We start from the raw sequence: 17,747 nt of genomic DNA on the forward strand, positions 1-17,747 counted from the left end.
TCAAAATACCCCGCCAGTCTTGGCAGGAACATGTGCAGTATTGTCTAGTCACAGCATTCTACTAGGAGTACCTGCATGCTTAAAAGAGATATCCAGGGCAGGATAGAATAGATTATCGTCTGTTCAGCGCGGGTGCTACCGGCTTTGTCTTCGCACGTGGTGTCACGTCTCGTGACGGCGTCGCAAAAGCGCCGATTGGCCAATGGCTCTCAACTTACGTAGTGTTGAACTGCAACAGCATCGGCCGTCTTTCGGCATGCATGCAACGGCGTTACCAACGCTCGCATTCCCGTGGTACACATGGGCCATGGCCGACGTTTCGAGAGTAGCCCATGAGATGTCCGATGGACACGCCAGCAAAAGGCGTGGAGCTTGCATGATAAGATTGATAGAAGAAGCTTGGCGTGCGGCGTCTGTGGACTCGCTTCGTGTCGCTTCCCCAGCCCGTGGCTAGCCGCTACCGAAAGCATAGCTGAGCGGCTCCACTTCTCCACACGCACGCGTCGGACTACATATGTAGGGCGCGCGATATGACCAACTAGTATCTATCTGACTCCCGATAGAACGAGCTTTAAACGTTACACGGCCCCATGACATTTGGGTTTCACTTTTTCACTCACCTGCCTCGATATCAAAGAAAAACAAATATAAGAAACCGAGTGGACCAAGTTACATCTACATTACTGCATACTACCAACCAAATATTACAATAGACCAATCAAAAGCACCGTGCACGCAATGTCACCTCCGTCTGCAGTCGAGGTATCCGCCACCTCGGACACATCGGGAATTACTATTCCGAACCCTTTGAGTGCGCCCATACAGAGCAATGAGGTGCCCGCAAGGAGAAAGAAGACGACTGCAGCACAATGGGGTGTAGCAGCACCGTCTGATACGTCAAACTTCAGATTGAAATCGCACGACCACAAGCCCAAAGCAAAGTCATGGAGTAGTAAGTTTTATGGACCAGGTAGCAACTTGCAAGCATGATAGCTCACTGGACCTCAGGTATCTTATCCAATGAGGCCCTTATTCGAAAGGGTAACTCGCTAAAAGAAGCGGCCAAGTTTCTCAGTACACCAGGCCTTATATCTCTCGGAGGAGGACTGCCCTCTAGCGAATATTTTCCCTTTGAGGAACTATCAGTCAAGGTGCCCAAAGTCGGACACTTCTCCGAGCCCGAAACCAAAGAGTCTGGAGTGACGCTTACTGCGGGCAAGCACGACCTTGCCGAGAACAAGTCCGTCTTCGACATTGCTACTGCATTCAACTATGGTCAGGGCTCAGGCTCAGCACAGCTTCTGCGCTACATGACTGAGCACACAGAACTGGTGCACGATCCACCATATGAAGACTGGAGGTGCACAATGACGGTTGGAAGCACATCTGCCACCGACATGTTGCTCAGAATGCTCACGAGGCCCGGTGATATGGTCCTCTCTGAGGAATACACATTTTCGGCTTTTGTCGAAACCGCTCGGCCAATGGGTGTCCGCGTATGTGGCGTGCCGATTGACAGTGAAGGACTCTTACCCACAGAGATGGACCGCATCCTCTCAAACTGGGATCAGGCCGCTCGAGGATCCCGCAAACCACGGCTTCTCTACACAGTGCCGACAGGACAAAACCCAACTGGCGCGACATCAAGCGGCGAGAGACGCCGAGAACTATACAAAGTGTGCCAAAAGCACGACATCCACATCATAGAAGACGAGCCCTACTACTTCCTCCAAATGCAACCCTACACCGGCCCCAACGCGCCAGACGTCCCACCCCCCTCCTCCCACGCCGACTTCATCAAATCCCTCGTCCCCAGCTACCTCTCCATGGACACTGACGGCCGCGTAATCCGCATGGACTCCTTCTCCAAAGTAATCTCCCCAGGCTCGCGCGTAGGCTGGATCACCGCACCCGCACAAATCATCGAGCGCTACGCCAAATACGCCGACGTCTCGACGCAGAATCCCTCTGGCATCTCGCAACTCGTGCTGTTCAAGCTGCTCGACGAGCACTGGGGCCACGCCGGCTACCTCGACTGGCTCATCCACATCCGCATGCAGTACACCAAGCGCCGCGACACCATCCTCGCCGCCTGCGCCAAGCACCTCCCTCAAGACGTCATGCAGTGGAAACCACCCATGGCAGGCATGTTTCATTGGATCAAGGTTGATTTCACAAAGCATCCCGCATATCCTGGGAAGAGCATCGAGGCCATTGAGGAGAGCATCTTTATGCGTGTGATTGCCCATGGCACGCTGGTCATGCGGGGCAGCTGGTTCTATGCTGATGCCGAGGACGAGCATAATACCTTGTTTTTTAGAGCGACGTATGCGACGGCGCCGAGTGATAAGATTGATGAGGGGATTAGGAGGTTGGGGGAGGCGGTTAGGGAGGAGTTTGGGCTCGGGGAGTATGCGAAGAAGGAGTAGTAGATAGACAAGAGAGAGAGAGGAATTGAAGTGTAGATTGCGCAAGAAGGGTTGTTGAGTTGCTTTGCTGGTGGGAATAGCAATAGAGGAAGGAGTTTTCTTCGACATTTGATGGGACTTGTTCGACTTGACCAGTCTACGAATGTGGCTGAACCGAAATTCCTGCGTTTTTTGGTACTCTTACATATATATATATATTTGATACACGGAGCTTTTCTTTTCTTGTGTGAATAGATCCCTTGTTCATAACGCCCTTTTCAAGCTCCGTTCATTTCCTTCGAAAAGAAGAAGAAGAAGAACTCCCACCTTCACCAACCCTCCATGCAATTGTGTTCGCCTCTTTGTTTTCCCCCCGCCCATCGCCCAATAGCCCCCCCTTAGTTAATAAAGTTGACACAGAAGAAGTGCAACAATAGACTCCCTAGCACGAAATCCGCAAACGCACGCTCATGCGAGATGCTCGCAAAATGCTCCTTGTTCTCCGAGTTTGTCTGGATGCGCAGCGAGGCCGTGAGTACGAATTGGCCGACTGTTGCGCTGAAGCCGGATAGGAAAGCATTGAATGGCTATTTGTGTCTAGTCAGCTTTGTTCCATTCTATTTGTACTATTTGTGTATACTGCTGCGTCTGAAGAGAGGGGTGTACGTACAAAGTTTCCAACAATGACTACGTATGCGAATTGCAGGGCGCCAACTACGACGAGGAAGGCGAGGAAGATGTCGAGGAGCTTTGTTCGCTGCGGTGTCTTGGTCATGTATTTATCCCATATTCCTTGTGTGATTGCCGCGGCGCTCGTGTTGTTGGTCGTGCTTGACTTGCTGGAGCGCGAGGATGCTGCTTGTGCGGGTGCGGAGGGCGTGTCTACGGTGCCGGGTGTGCGTTGCTTTGGCGGCATGGTCTATGTTGTATGTTGTTGTTTATTAACGAGAGGAAAGGGAAGGTCTGGCGGAAAGACGAGCGGCCCTATTGTGTGCAATTGGGCGTGTATGGGTTGCGGTGATGGAGGTCGTGGTTGGTAGTACACAGTAAGCTTGAGGCCAGATGTTCGTGGTTGGCCCGAGCTGAGGGCGGGATTACGACGAGGGCAATCGCCTTGCATTCGCGCCGGGCTTCGGGGTGTTCGGATATCCGCTTTTCCCCGCAAAAACACCTTTTGTATGTATACTTAAGCGTCGCTGCACTCCTTGAAGCTTCCATCGCAAGATTCACTGATTGCGTTATCCCAATTCAATTCCATTGGAATACCCGTGCCGGTCCTTGTTCATACAAAGCAATCATGGTAAGCAGATGTTCTGGCGATTCCTTTAGCTTCGTCATATACGAGTCAGGTCTTTGAGAGAGGAACAAATGCTGATAGAAAGATACAGAGCTCCCTCGGAAACATTGCTCTGGTCCTCGGTGCCCTCACCGCTGGAGGTGGTATTACGGGGTACGTGAGGACTGGATCTGTGCCTTCAATCGCAGCTGGTTGCACCGTCGGTTTATTGGTACGCCCTCTTGCCCTTACTAATCACATTACCTCTTCTTTTGTACCAGGCATCTAAATATTCATAATAGTACATCCTCGGTGGCCTTCGTGTCAACAGCCGCGCTGCATATGGCGTTGAGCTCGCTCTTCTCGCCTCCGTCATCTTGGCTGGTAGCTCTATCCCGCGTGCAATCAAGTCTGGAAAGCCGCTACCTATTGGATTGAGTATTCTGGCGACTTTTGGCCTTTGGACTTTTGGAAATGCCTTTATGAGCAAGCGCGCTTGATCTGGGAAAGCCGGTCTGGAAGTTCGATGGATTTCGGGTCGGGATTCTCGATAGGATTTCTTGTTCTATATGCAAATTCCGCAGGCCGCAACAGTAAATGGAATTGCAAATGTACTGCTTCGGCAATGTCTCCTCCTTCTGGCCACTCCGCACTGATACGGTCCACTTATGCTCAAGCTTCAGATTCCGGATATGATTTGGATCTCTCAGTCTCGTGAGGTGCTACAGAGTTGTTAACATTTCTGATAGGCTCCCCACAATCGGTGCAAACCAGGGGGGTTCGGGTTATATGGAAGAATGCGAGATCCACCACACCAACGTTCAGCCACTATTACTATGGAAAATCCCCACCTACTGAGTATCACAGCCCCGCCTCGCGTGCCAACTGCCGTGTCTCTTTTATAGCCTTGAAAAGCTTAGCGCAACTCATTAATACCATATGAACGAATGCCGAATATCGCGAATATGATGCCGGATCAAGCTGGGGTTGAGACTCATCAAAATTAATAGCTTCCAGCTTGCATCGCACAGCTTTATCCTATCGAAGGCCAATGGCTGCCAATGAATCGATGTTTTCTGTCACAATACTCGGGCTGAAACCTGCCTAGCATGCCCGAACGTCCTAGATCAACCAGTCTCGTGAATTTAGGTTGTGATGGACCACAGATTCGAGGCTGCAGATTGGTCATTCGAAGGTCTACCGCGGAATTCTTCAACATCTTCATTTATGATATACAAAAACAATGATGGCGTAATGTGGATGGATGATCTGGAGGCGTGGTATCATGTGGCTCTCCGTGGTCGCCATCAATACTATTACCGATCACATAAAGAGCCGGAAGATACCCTGTTGACAGTGATTGTCGACGCTTAGTAAATAACTTACTATCCGCAGAAATCCATCGAGTATGCGCTACACCCGGATTGTTGGAAGTGCTGCTGTGTTTCTTGGGTACAGTGAGTATCGCAAGCTCCAGAAACTAAAATTTTCTAACTCCAAAAAGCCCTTGCTCAAGAAGGTGAGGCACAATCTACTGTTGTCTATGATGCAGAAACGAACATTAGCTACTCTTCATACACGGAGCCGGCGACAGGAATGACTTTTGGTGTTGCGCTCCCAAAGAATGTGACGGACCCATACGATACCATCATCAGGATTACTGCTCCAGTTACCAATCAGTGGGTAGGCTTCTCGTGGGGAGGAAACATGGTTTGGAACCCGCTGAGCGTTGCTTGGCCAAACGGACAGTCCGGAGTGGTATCAGCTCGCTTCGCCTTGTGAGTCTCAAGCCATAGGTTGTAAAAGGCACTCTCTAATACAGTGTAGTGGTATCGGTCTGCCTCTTGGCTACGACGGAGCCGAACACACGTACCTCAAAGGGACCAAAACAAATAATACCCACTGGACTGTCAATGCTCTCTGCAAGGGGTGCACTGGATGGCAAAATAGCGAAGATGCTCGCTATTCTTTGAATGGTACCGGCACAACGGAGTTCGCTTGGGCGTACGGTACTTCTGCGGTCGAAGATGCGGCTCGGAACAATTCGGCCTTTAACGTCCATCAAGCTTGGGGCAAATGGATCCACAACCTCGATGCTGCGCGGATCGATAATTTCGATTCTTTGGTCCGGGCTAATTTGTTGACGGGGCCCATAGCTAGTCCTTCGGCTGACTTGACGACAGTTGTGACAAGTGTTGTGCCATCTGCAACCGCAAAGCCAGTAGCAACTGCTGCCATCCCCGCTTCTTGCTCTGGTGCCGGGAGTCCTGCATTCCAAGGCAATCTGGCAGCAGGATGGAAAGCTACGAAGATTGCTGGGGGAATGACCAGCCCTCGAAGCATTCAGTTTGACAATGGGGGTAACATGCTCATTGTGCAGTCTGGCAAGGGCATATCATATCACAAGATGGGAGCGGATGGCTGTGTCACTTCGACAAAGATGCTGATATCGCAGAACAACCTCAACCACGGTATAGCTTTGAGCCACGATGGCAAGACGCTTTATGCAAGCTCGATGACCCAGGTCTATGCTTGGCCATACGACGCCGCAGCCGGTACCCTCGGAACCCGGGCCACTGTCGTCACAGGCATGTACAATGGTGGCTCGCATCTTACACGTACTCTTGCCATTGCACCTCAGAATTCGAACTTATTGGTTGTATCTCATGGTTCCAATTCCAACATTGATCAAGCTACATCAGACCCAAAAACAGGACGTGCCATAATTAAGGTCTTCGATCTAGCAAGCGTCCCCAGTGGAGGATACAACTACGTCAGTGGTGGTTACAATGCCGGCTACGGGCAGCGCAACGAAGTCGGCATCTGTTTCGACAGCAACAACATGTAAGTCATTTTACTGAAACCCCCCCCCCAAAATCCAGCATGAGAGGTTTCAAACTCACAAACACCTTCCCATAGGCTCTGGGGCGTAGAAAACAGCGGCGACGACTTCAAACGCAACGGCAAAGACATCCACAACGACAATCCCGGCGAGAAAATCCACTACATGGGCGACGTCTCCATCCCCAACAACGCCTGGTACGGCTACCCATCCTGCTTCACCGTCTGGAAACCCAGCGACTTCACCGACAAAGCCTTCAAAGTCGGCGACTGGTTCACCCAATCCCCCACGAGCAGCCTCAACGACGACACATGCGTGCAAAAAGCCACTGCTCCCAAATTAACGCTGCAGCCCCACTCGGCACCTATCGACTGCAAGTTCGATGCGAACAGCACGACCATGTATGTTACGTACCACGGTAGTTGGAATCGCCAGCCCGTCACGGGGTTCAAGCTTGTGGCTGTCAAGTTTAAGCGTGGGGGCGATGGGGGGTTTACGCCTGTGGAGCCGCTGACTAGTACGACGGCGGCACAGGACGTGTTTTTCAATCCGGCGGTGGAAAAGTGTCAAGGGAATGGGCCGGGGTATAGCTCGGGTTGCTTTCGGCCGGCGGGGTTGGCGTGGGATGCGGTGGGGAGGTTGTATATGACGTCTGATACGTCGAGTAATGGGGAGGTGTGGATTTTGGGGCAGACGTAGTTAGGGTTGTTTGTGAGGAGTACAGCGCGGCTTTATGAAGACGGGGATTGTGGTGGGGGGTAACTGGAATGTGCAAGTAGTTATTGGCAGTCTTGTCTTTTAAATGCAAAAGAGAGAGAGTGTGTGTGTGTGGTATGGAATCATATACAGTTTTTGAATTTGGAATCAGTTTGCCAACGGCAGGGAAGAGAGCATTTCCAATCCCATTGAACTCTCATCTTCTTTTCTCTTCCGTTCTCATTATTTGCCATTTTGGAAATTGGAAAGTCGTGCGCCAACCAAGGGCACCTTGCATACCGTCTCGTAACAGACTTGGTACCAAAACTAGTAAAGAAAAAAAAACCCCCCTCCCCTTTACTTCACAACCTTCTGATACACATGTCCCGTCCTCCTTATCTCATCCTCAGCATCCTTTCCCCTCCCCTCGGACTCCAACTTCCTCACTAGCGGCAATACTTCCTTGCCAAACCTCTCAATATCCTCCTCATAATGCAAATGCGCCGTAAGCACCAAGTCCACGCCCAAGCTCTTCAGCAGTAAAATGCGATCGGCAATCTGCTCCTTTGTGCCAATAAGCTTCGTCTTGAACCCATCATTATACTGCACCAAATCCTCGAACGAGCTATTCGCCCACATGCCCTTCTTATTCGCCGTGCTGGCACCAGCCTGCTGGACGGCCCCACGAAACGCTTCTACAGCCTCGACGTCGGCTTTGCCCTGGATTTCTTTGAGCACGCGGATGGCTTCGTCCTCGGTGTCGCGGATGATGACGAAGCCGTTGACGCCAAAGCGCACGCTGTCTTCGCGGCCGAACTTGCGGGCGCGAGCCTTGACGTCGGCGATTTGCTCGCGGAACCCGTCCAGGTCGTTGCCGTTCATGAAGTACCAGTCGCTTACCTCTGCGCCGTTGTGGCGCGCGTCGTCGCTGTTGCCGCCTTGGAAGATTTCTGGGTGCGGCTTTTGGAGCGGTTTGGGGGCCAGTTTGTAGTCGTGGAATTGGTACTGTGTGGAACAATCAGTATGTTGGCAAGAAAGAAGGGGAGTTATTGTGAAGTCGGGGAGTTTGGGGTCTGAGGGCAATGGGGGGGAAACATACAAAGTCTCCGGCAAATGAAAAGCCCTTGTCGTCGGCGGTCCAGATGCCTTTCAGGGCGCGGATGAACTCGTTGGTGCGTCTGTAGCGCTCAGCGTGTTCGAGCCACCACTGTCCGACGGCAGTAAATTCGCCCTTGTTCCAGCCTGAAACCATGTTTACAGCAATGCGGCCATTGCTGTAGTTATCGATACTCGCAAGCTGTTTTGCTGCAACGGTGGGGTTCCATATGCCGGGGAGTATAGCAGCAATCAATTTGAGGCGTTCGGTACTGTGCAGTAAGGCCTGGGAAAAGGAAACACTCTCGTGTTGATTGTCGGCTCCGTATGATGCCGTGAAGCGGATTTGAGTGAGCGCATACTCGAATCCATATTCCTCGGCTGTCCTGGCGTACCGCACGTTTGATGCAAGATCCCAATTTGTTTTTTGGGGTATTTTAGAAACCACAAGACCACCAGAGACATTGGGAACCCAGTATCTGTATTTTTCTAAGGTTAGGGCGTGCAGTTATTCTCGATTTCGGCGGGAAACTGCTCACGCGAATAATACACGATCTGGATCCTGATTGATGTCCAATTGTTTTATGGGCGTGAAGCTGTCTTCTGTTCCATTGGCATGTCCATTGGTGCCATTTGTACTGCTGCCTTCTACTTCTGCAAAGGAATGGTCAGTCGTATATTTTCTTGATTATTGTATCCCGCCCATGTTACCTGTCCGTTGCCTCTTGCGTGACGGCGACATGACTGTTTTGTGGAAATGATTATTTAAAACAGATTTGATAATCGAAATGTATGTCGAAAGGTCTTATAACAAGATGCCTTACTATCTTGAACCCGAATAAAGCATTGTCGACCAAATGTGCGCATTATAAGCGTAGATTGCGTGATATGCAAGCATACGTGAGGTCTGCGGGGTTGACGGGGGATCAGACCAGGGAGGTGAACTATAATCCAGGTCCATAGACAGCCGTCTCTCCACCGACGATCTTGTCCCAATCTAGTCCATCGTGACTCTAGGATCTTAGTATCTCCTATGATAGCCTATTCTACGGCCACGGCTTCTTCGGTTGGATGTCAACGACTTGAAGTCCAGAAAGAATGAGACAATCTGGAAAGCTGAAGGCGTGATTTTCGTAGATTGTAGTGCCGAACAAGGTACACGCCATGCTCTAGTGTAACGACTTGGATGATATAGTGCATCTTGACAAGACGTGGGATTATGAAAACTCGAATATGATGCACAACCTTACCCAGCATTACAAGTAAGGCCGAATCACGCCATTCATTCTCCAACAGTCGCGATGAATTCACACGGGTAGTAAGTGTCCAGCACACCGAGCCTGTTGCCACATCAATTGATGCTCGATTTGGTTCAGTACAAAAGGCGATCGATTGGATCCAGGAGATTACGCGAATCCTCTCATGCACAAAGACAACCATGGCTAACTCTTCGGCAACCGACCTAAAAAGCTCTGGGCATACTGATATAGAAAGGCAGGTCACCTACGAGGCACCTGTCGTACGAGCTCCCGCTCCGAAGACGTTGGGTTCTGGAGTAAGTGATGCTAACCACAAGACACACGATTTTGCTAAGATGTGAAGACAGCACTTCCAATCGGGGTGTTTGCGACGACTCTGACGGCACTATCGTTTAGTTTAATGGAATGGCGGGGAGTTACCACGAACAATGTCTTCGTAGCCAATTTCTTTTTTGCAGCCGCCTTTGGCAAGTTACTGGCGTGTATTGCGTTTGTAAGGCATGGCTAACATCAAGATAGGCATGGTGATTACTGCTCAGTGGGAGCTCTCCGTGGGCAATGGTTTCGCATATACAGTATTTAGTGCCTTTGGTACGTTGGATCATCCGACTGCTAGAGAGTGTTGGCTGACTCGCGGCAAGGTCTGTTCTACGCCGGTTACGGTGCGATCTTAACTCCATCCTTTGGAATTGTGGCGGCATATGGCGATAACGTAAAAGAACTCAACAATGCTCTCGGGTTCTTCATGATCAGTCAGTTACTCAAGACGACCAAGAAGTGACAGCGCCGCTGACAAGAGTGTAGTGTGGTAAGAGATACATGTACGAAATGCATGTGAGACATACACTAATTTTATACCTACTGATCTATCAGGACGGTTTTCGCCTTGGTATTCCTGGTAGCATCATTGCCGACAAACTTGGTATACATCATCATCTTCTTTACTGTGGAGCTGGGGTTCCTATTGATCGCTGCATCCTATTTCGCTGTAGCAGATGGACATGCCGGCGCCTCAACTGCTCTCAAAAAGGGTGGTGGGGTTTTCTGCTTTTTATCCGGATTGGCCGGTAAGCATCTACTGTTGGTCAATCGTACATGAGACGTACACTGACTTCGTATACTGTTTCATAGGATGGTACCTGGAGTTCGCCCTGTTGCTAAAGGACTCGATCGTCGAGCTACCACTTGGAGACACGTCAAGGTTCTTCGCGAAGAGCAGGAAGACGGAGTAAGCGGTATGCAGCAATGCCCCCACGTTGGGGTAACGTGAGGCACGTTGGAGACGTGCAGCTTGTCGGAGATTGTAATGGCCTGTGGGAAAGCTGGATTGAGGATGATGCGATTGAGGGGTTAGATGGCGAACGCGGTTCGGGGTCATTGGTGAGTTTGATTATTGGGGTTACAGTCTACATTTAGGTTAGCACAGATACAAGGATGTAGGTGTCTGTCGCTGCGAAGATCGGCGTCTGAATGCCATGCCCACATGTTGGAGTGTTAGAACGCTACTGCATTGGCGATCTACCCTACGGGATGAAAGCTGCGCTAGCTCCATTTGCGTGCCGGCAGACAATTCGACCCTGATCCTGACGCATGTACAAGTTCGGCGCGATATCCTTGTCTACACCCCTCCATTCTGATAATCACCACGCCCCGCTCATTGAGCAAACCATACCCCCCGCATATGTCTAAAAAATGAAAGAATAGCACGCAATATATTTGGGATATGGTATGATCCCAGAATCAGGTCAGCGGGAATGTGCATATAAAGATATGTACGGGAATGTAGATATTTGTACACCACGTAGCTAGAAGATATCAACATCTCAAACGCACACGATGGTTGCCACTAACGGAGCCAACGGAACCAACGGCCAGGCCGGTAACGCGCAACAAGTCAACTTCAGAGACCCGGCTGTGTATGCCGAGTACGAGAAGACATGGTCGTCGATTCCGCAAGATGAAGCGGGCTGGCTTAAACGTGCCCAAGCAGTCGCCGACGTTCTTGCTGCTGATGCTGTTGTGCGAGACCAAGAAAACAAGTCTCCCCGAGCCGAAGTAGCTCTACTCAAGCACTCTGGCCTTCTCAAAGTTCTTGGCCCAAAGCAGTACGGTGGTGGTGGTCAACCTTGGAGTGTTGGTAAGTTCGTATATCTGTGATACCGGCCACCGACACTGACTTGTGATAAGGTTATAGAGCCATCCGGAAGGTAGCTGAAGCAGATGGGTATGGCTTGACTTGATCTGTTTGACTATGCGTACTAACTATCGTAGCTCAATTGGTATGCTGCTTGGCTACCACCTTCTCTGGTCGACTACAGCAAACGTTGTCGGCTCAGCTGAACAAGCCGATCGCATTCAGAAGCTCATAATCGAGAACAATTATTTCATTGGCGGCGCCGTCAATCCTAGAGACAGTGATCTGTCCATCAAATCTGATGGCGACAATATTGTCTTCAATGGGTTCAAGTTCTTCAACACTGGTGGCGTTGTTTCTGATCTTACTGTTCTTGAGGGTGTCTACGAAAACACTGGGAACCACATCTTCGCCTTTGCAAAGACGAACCAACCTGGCATCCAATTCGGACACGACTGGAACAATATTGGCCTCCGTTTGACGGAATCTGGAAGTGTCAAAATCTCTGACGTGCGTGTGCCGTGGGCGGACGCGCTGGGCTGGAACATTGAGAAGGAGCCCGACCCACGGGCGCTGCAGATACCGTTTGCAACGCTGCTTCTCCCCACCATCCAGCTTGTCTTTAGTAACTTCTATCTTGGCATTGCTCTTGGTGCACAGCAATACGCTGCCAAGTACACTTTGAAGGGGACCCGGGCATGGCCTTTTGGTGGCGACGTAAGCACACCAATACCTACAAACCCTGATATGTGTTGCTAACGGCGCAAGTAGAACAAGGAAAAGGCAACGGATGAATTCTACATCCTCGAGCGCTATGGCAATTTCCATGCCCATCTCCGTGCTGCCTCTGCCCTTGCAGACCGCGCAGGCCAAGAAGTCGACGCCATCTACCAGAACTACGGAGGCGATTTGGACAGGCGTGCAAAGCTGACGGCACGCGAGAGAGGCGAGCTGGCAGAATGGGTGGCAAGCATCAAAGTTGTCGCAACAGACACTGGCCTTCGCGTTACTTCGGGCGTGTTTGAGGTGACTGGTGCAAAGGCGACGAGCCAAAAGGTAGGCTTGGATCGATTCTGGCGAGATATCAGGACGCACACGCTGCACGATCCTGTCGCATATAAGAATCGGGAGTTGGGTCGGTTTGCATTGTTGGACGAGGTTCCGGAGCCTACTTGGTATACTTAATTAATAGACTCTGTGAATGCAGGCACATGTACGGAGGCTGTCTTTGATAGGTTTAGTGGATGCATAGTAGCGGCTCGCAACTAAGACGCAATTGATGGTTTATGCTCGACATTGCGTGCAGCAGCCTGTGATATGGACAAAGCAAAAGCCCTGTGCCGGGTAGAGTGGTGGTGGTGGGGGGAAGAGCGGGTACCGGCAAAGCTGTGGGTGATTGCATGGTTGGAAGGCGATGCCCAAGGACGCAGTGTGCCTGGCAGAACCTGTTCTCTAGCAGGACGATCGTCGATGTAGGCTAGTTTGTGGCTGATTGGGATTCTGGTGTGCGCTGGCGATTGCCATGTGATGCAGCGGGGCCAGGGAACCGGTTTTCTGTGCCATGTGCATGATAGGGGATAGATGAAGGCTGAGTGTTGGCGGGTGTTTGGGCGAGGAGGATGGACTTGGGGGAGAATGCCATGGGCCGGGCGACAAAGCGCATGAGCAGGGAGTTGGGAGGAAGCGACCAACCACGGCCACTAGGGCCGGTTTCACCCGGCTAGACGATATTGATATGTACCGTGGACATGTACATGTACATGTACATACATGTGCAGCCAAGCCATCCGACTGGCGCAGGCGTAGAGGCGTGACTGGAGTGGGGTGTCGAGGCCCGACCGAAGAGTTTTCCAAGCAATGAAGCAATGCTTGTCAGCACACGCCTGGCCACAAGGAGAAGCATAGTGGACGCATGGGGAGGGTGTGTCAGCGGTGGCAGCAGTAGCAGCGGACAGTCGCGGAAGACACTGGTGGCCTGGGGCTTTCTGGCGGGCGTTATCATTCAACCGTGTCGCCAGTCTTGGTGCCAGCAGCTCTTGGTTCCGTACACCTGCTGTCATTGCTCCCCGGCGTCGCTGCCATTGGAGTCCGCGGGCTCCTGGATGCAACTCTGGATACTCGCACTCGACCCTCTTACTCGAGACAGACAAGAGGTGCAGTCTGGCAGTCTAGAAGCGTGCCGGCTACGTCACGCTTGCGCAAGGGTTGCACCTTCCCTCGGATCGGTACTAAGCCTCTGCCGCGCTAGGGCCGGACGAACCTAGTGCTAGTGGTGCTAGTCTGCTGCCCGTACGCTCTCACGTCATAGCCGAATTCACTCTCCGCCCTCCGTGCCCATCACGCCGTGGCCCGGCTAGCCGCTATACTTGAACGTCGCATCTGCTCTGCCGCCGCTTGCTAGTAGCTCTTCGACTTCAGTTATTCTTTTTTTCTTCTCTCTCTCTCTCAAAACCCCCAAGGTCGCTCATCCCGCCTACTCTCTGCTCTCCAAGCAACTCCCCCGCGTCGGCTTGCCCCACTCTGCGCCTAGGTAGTCTAACCACGCACAACGGGCACAGCTCTCGCACCATTGCAACAATGGGCTCTCTCAAGAAAGCGCTAGACAAGCTCAAGTCGGGCCATAGCGGTTCTGCCTCCGACGACGACAAGAGCGGCGTCAAGTCGCCCACCACCAATGGCAGGGCACGCTCACCCGCCAGCACTCCGCGCTCTTCCGTCACTCTGCCTACTGGCCGCGCCAGTGCCGACCTGAAGCGCAACGACCCTTCCTCGCCCAACGAGAGCAGAAGCAGCCTCGACGGCCAGCACCGTGGCTCTCTGAGCGGTATGCTCCACCGCCGTACAGATAGCCCCAACCGCTCGTCTGCAAAGGCAAACTCGCACCAACGCTCAAGCTCCCTTTCCGCCAGCAGCCCCATGCGCGCCGTCAAGGAGAAGCTCCACCTTGGCAATGACTCCAGTGACGACGATACGCCCCTCAACCGCAATGGCGAGCCCATGTCCCGCGGGCAGCTGCGCAAGCATGAGAAACAGGCCCAGCAAGAAGAGCGTTACAAGCAGAATCGCGAGAAGGAGATGGAGCTGGAGCGCCGTAGGAAGGAGATGGAGCAACAGGCTCTTGCTGAACTCACGCCCGAGCAGAGGGCCAAGTACGGTGTCATCCCTCCCAACAGCTATGCTGGTGAATGGAAGCACGAGCCTCGCCACAAGATCCAGGACTTTTCCGCAAAGGATGTTGGCAAGGAAGTCGTCTTCCGTGCCCGTATCCACCACCTGAGAAAGATGAGCTCCAAGTTTGTCTTCCTAATGTTCCGCCAGCAGCTCGCTACCATTCAGGGCGTTCTTATGGAGCACGCAGATATTTCCAAATACATGCTGTACTGGGCTGAGCATCTCGACGCCGAGACGGTGGTCATTGTCAAGGGTATTCTTCAAGAGCCCAAGGCTAAGCAGGGCGAGGTCCTTGGTGCCACTATCCACGACGTCGAGATTTCCGTCCACGCTTTGCACGTCGAAGCCTCCGTTACAGACCACCTTCCCTTCAACGTCAACGAAGCCGAGGTATCCCAGGCTGAGGTTGATGCTGAAGCTGCCAAGCTTGCCGGAGAGGAACGCAAGGAGGGACATACCCGAGTCAAGATTGCAGACCGCACTCGTCTCAACAACCGCGTAATCGACCTAAGGACAACTGCATCGCAGGGCATCTTCCGCATTCAGTCTGGAATTTGCAGGCTGTTCCGTGAGCATTTGGACTCAGAGGGCTTCATCGAAATCCACACTCCCAAGCTGCAAGGTGGCGCAACAGAGTCTGGCGCCAGTGTCTTCAAGATTGACTATTTCGGCCGTGGCGCTTTCCTGGCCCAGAGCCCTCAGTTGGCCAAGCAAATGGCCATCTCTGCGGATTTCGGTAGGGTGTACGAGATTGGCGCCGTGTTCCGTGCTGAGAACAGTAACACCTACCGACACTTGACTGAATACACCGGTCTCGATCTCGAGATGCAGATTGACGAACACTACCACGAAGTCTTGCGTGTGCTGGATCGAACGTTCAAGGCCATCTTCAAGGGTATTTATGAGCAGTACCGCCCTGAGATTGAGGTCATCAAAAGGCACTTCCCGCACGAGGACTTGGTCTGGCTTGACGAGACCCCCATCATCCCATTCGCCGAAGGTGTTCGTATGTTGAATGAGTCTGGGTGGAGGGATGATGATGGAAACGAGCTTGATGAGAACGAAGACTTGGGAACCAGGGACGAGGTCCAGCTTGGTCGCGTTATCAAGCAGAAGCTAGGCACCGACTACTACGTCTTGGACAAGTTCCCAGCAAATGCTCGACCCTTCTATGCCATGAACGATCCAAACAACCCCAAACTCACGAATTCATTCGACATTTTCTGTCGTGGCCAAGAAATCCTCAGCGGTGGTCAGCGTATCCACGACGCTGATCTGCTATTGGACAAGATGCGCAAGCTCAAGATCGACCCCAGTTCGATGGAAGAATATATCCAGGCCTTCCAATGGGGTGCACCACCACACGGTGGTGGCGGTATTGGCCTCGAGCGTATTCTCATGTTGATGATGGGCCTTGGAAACATTCGTCATGCTTCCATGTTCCCCCGCGATCCAAAGAGTTTGCCAGAGAAGCCAGTCATCAAGCAGCTACGTCACCCAGAGGCAAGCACGATGCACCCTCCGTGGGAGGGACAAGACCGCGCTGTCGCAAAGATTGACTTTCAGCCCATTGAGAAGCTCATCGCCAACTACGGAGATGCCACAAATACATCATGGTTGGAGCCCCGCACAGAGATCTGGCGAGACGAAAACACCGGTGCAGCTGTTGGTTTCGTGCCTCAGGATGGCTTCGCTATCACTGTTGGTGACCCTCTGTGCCATGAGTCTCAGTACCTCAAGACCATGTCTGGCTACCTCCGATATATCAAGAAGGAGCGCAACCTGAAGCCGCTCTGGCTGCTTGTAGGATCGGCCGCCGAGGAGGTCCTGGCAACCAAGTTCAACTGGCGCACATTCTCCGTCACTGGAGAGCAGCGCGTCGACCCTGCACACAACCCTGCCGACAAGGACTCAGATGTGCAGCGCAAGATTCGCCATGCTGAGAAAGAGGGTATTAAGATTACCGACTATGCTCTCGGCTCGCCGCCACCACCAGATGTCAAGCAAAAGGTCGATGCTCGTGTGGAGGATTGGCTGAAGAATCGCAAGGGCAAGCAGGTTCACTTGACCAACATTCACCCATGGCAAGACGAGGAGCATCGCCAGTATCACGTTGCAACTGCGCCGGATGGTACCATTGTTGCCTTTGTCACCATGGCCCAGCTGTCGCCAGACCACGGCTGGCAAGTCAAGTACTCTCTGGACTTCCCCGGCGCACCCAGTGGCTCGATTGAGCAAGTCGTCACACATGCTCTCAAGCAGGTCGCAGCAAGCGGCGCTACAAGCGTCACTTTTGGCGGTGGTGCTAGCTCCAAGTTCAGTCCTGGGCACAATGTCAAGGGCACCCGTGTCAAGGTGCTCAGTCGCGCATACCACGCGATTGCAACCGAGCTCAAGCTCACCAACAAGACCGAGTTTCGCGAGAAGCTGGGCGCGACGGACGACCCGAGTTATATTTGCTATCCGCCTCATGGGCTGGGCCCTATGGCGGTCAAGGCCATCCTGAACTTTTTCTCGGATGACGAAGACAATAACTAAAGTATACATTCTATTGGAGAATACACACAGGTTACAGTAAAGAGGCATGGTGGGATGGACGGATGACCGGATGGACGGATGGATGATTCGCAGGCATGATACCACTAGGCGTTTTGCTGTTAGTCAGATAGGTATTAGGGATACCCGTGCTACTAACTCGAGTAACTTTTGAAGTTGGAAGACGTTTTCACACATCTAGATAGTTTTGATTTCTTAATGTACTTAATACCCTCTTCGAAATCTTGCACCGTATCGGCCCACTCGATGACGCTGCTGAGCTGACTTTGCATGCGCTGATTTTTATATGAACTTCGGGTCTATTTCGGTA

General features: G+C 52.1%; 8 protein-coding genes across 8 annotated transcripts; 6 read left to right on the top strand and 2 right to left on the bottom strand.

Annotated features, from left to right (window-relative positions):
• Positions 1-738: 738 nt before the first annotated feature.
• Positions 739-2,429, top strand: COCMIDRAFT_487 (uncharacterized protein; the record flags this gene model as incomplete). The annotated part of the gene is made up of 2 exons (XM_007684303.1): positions 739-952; positions 1,009-2,429. The coding sequence occupies 2 exons, from the start codon at positions 739-741 to the stop codon at positions 2,427-2,429; spliced, it is 1,635 nt and encodes a 544-aa protein (XP_007682493.1).
• Positions 2,430-2,806: 377 nt separating this feature from the next.
• On the bottom strand, positions 2,807-3,324 carry COCMIDRAFT_31835 (uncharacterized protein; the record flags this gene model as incomplete). Its single annotated transcript, XM_007684364.1, has 2 exons — positions 2,807-2,995; positions 3,079-3,324. 2 exons carry the CDS (start codon positions 3,322-3,324, stop codon positions 2,807-2,809), a joined length of 435 nt encoding a protein of 144 aa, XP_007682554.1.
• Positions 3,325-3,705: 381 nt separating this feature from the next.
• COCMIDRAFT_21657 (uncharacterized protein) lies at positions 3,706-4,184 on the top strand (the record flags this gene model as incomplete). Its single annotated transcript, XM_007684330.1, has 3 exons — positions 3,706-3,708; positions 3,797-3,916; positions 3,987-4,184. 3 exons carry the CDS (start codon positions 3,706-3,708, stop codon positions 4,182-4,184), a joined length of 321 nt encoding a protein of 106 aa, XP_007682520.1.
• Positions 4,185-5,092: 908 nt separating this feature from the next.
• COCMIDRAFT_80854 (iron reductase domain protein) lies at positions 5,093-7,225 on the top strand (the record flags this gene model as incomplete). The annotated part of the gene is made up of 4 exons (XM_007684412.1): positions 5,093-5,141; positions 5,189-5,462; positions 5,512-6,528; positions 6,604-7,225. 4 exons carry the CDS (start codon positions 5,093-5,095, stop codon positions 7,223-7,225), a joined length of 1,962 nt encoding a protein of 653 aa, XP_007682602.1.
• A 354-nt stretch (positions 7,226-7,579) lies between these two features.
• Positions 7,580-9,059, bottom strand: COCMIDRAFT_80502 (uncharacterized protein; the record flags this gene model as incomplete). The annotated part of the gene is made up of 4 exons (XM_007684413.1): positions 7,580-8,227; positions 8,322-8,796; positions 8,857-8,971; positions 9,029-9,059. The coding sequence occupies 4 exons, from the start codon at positions 9,057-9,059 to the stop codon at positions 7,580-7,582; spliced, it is 1,269 nt and encodes a 422-aa protein (XP_007682603.1).
• Positions 9,060-9,755: 696 nt separating this feature from the next.
• Positions 9,756-10,808, top strand: COCMIDRAFT_80578 (uncharacterized protein; the record flags this gene model as incomplete). The annotated part of the gene is made up of 6 exons (XM_007684414.1): positions 9,756-9,872; positions 9,920-10,069; positions 10,092-10,167; positions 10,218-10,332; positions 10,450-10,643; positions 10,708-10,808. The coding sequence occupies 6 exons, from the start codon at positions 9,756-9,758 to the stop codon at positions 10,806-10,808; spliced, it is 753 nt and encodes a 250-aa protein (XP_007682604.1).
• Positions 10,809-11,412: 604 nt separating this feature from the next.
• COCMIDRAFT_31839 (uncharacterized protein) lies at positions 11,413-12,895 on the top strand (the record flags this gene model as incomplete). The annotated part of the gene is made up of 4 exons (XM_007684365.1): positions 11,413-11,713; positions 11,764-11,800; positions 11,848-12,427; positions 12,482-12,895. 4 exons carry the CDS (start codon positions 11,413-11,415, stop codon positions 12,893-12,895), a joined length of 1,332 nt encoding a protein of 443 aa, XP_007682555.1.
• Positions 12,896-14,287: 1,392 nt separating this feature from the next.
• Positions 14,288-17,419, top strand: COCMIDRAFT_80535 (uncharacterized protein; the record flags this gene model as incomplete). The annotated part of the gene is made up of 1 exon (XM_007684415.1): positions 14,288-17,419. The coding sequence occupies one exon, from the start codon at positions 14,288-14,290 to the stop codon at positions 17,417-17,419; it is 3,132 nt and encodes a 1,043-aa protein (XP_007682605.1).
• Positions 17,420-17,747: the final 328 nt, after the last annotated feature.

The sequence above is a fragment of the Bipolaris oryzae genome (assembly GCF_000523455.1).
Source record: "Bipolaris oryzae ATCC 44560 unplaced genomic scaffold scaffold_2, whole genome shotgun sequence".
Classification (NCBI taxonomy): domain Eukaryota; kingdom Fungi; phylum Ascomycota; class Dothideomycetes; order Pleosporales; family Pleosporaceae; genus Bipolaris; species Bipolaris oryzae.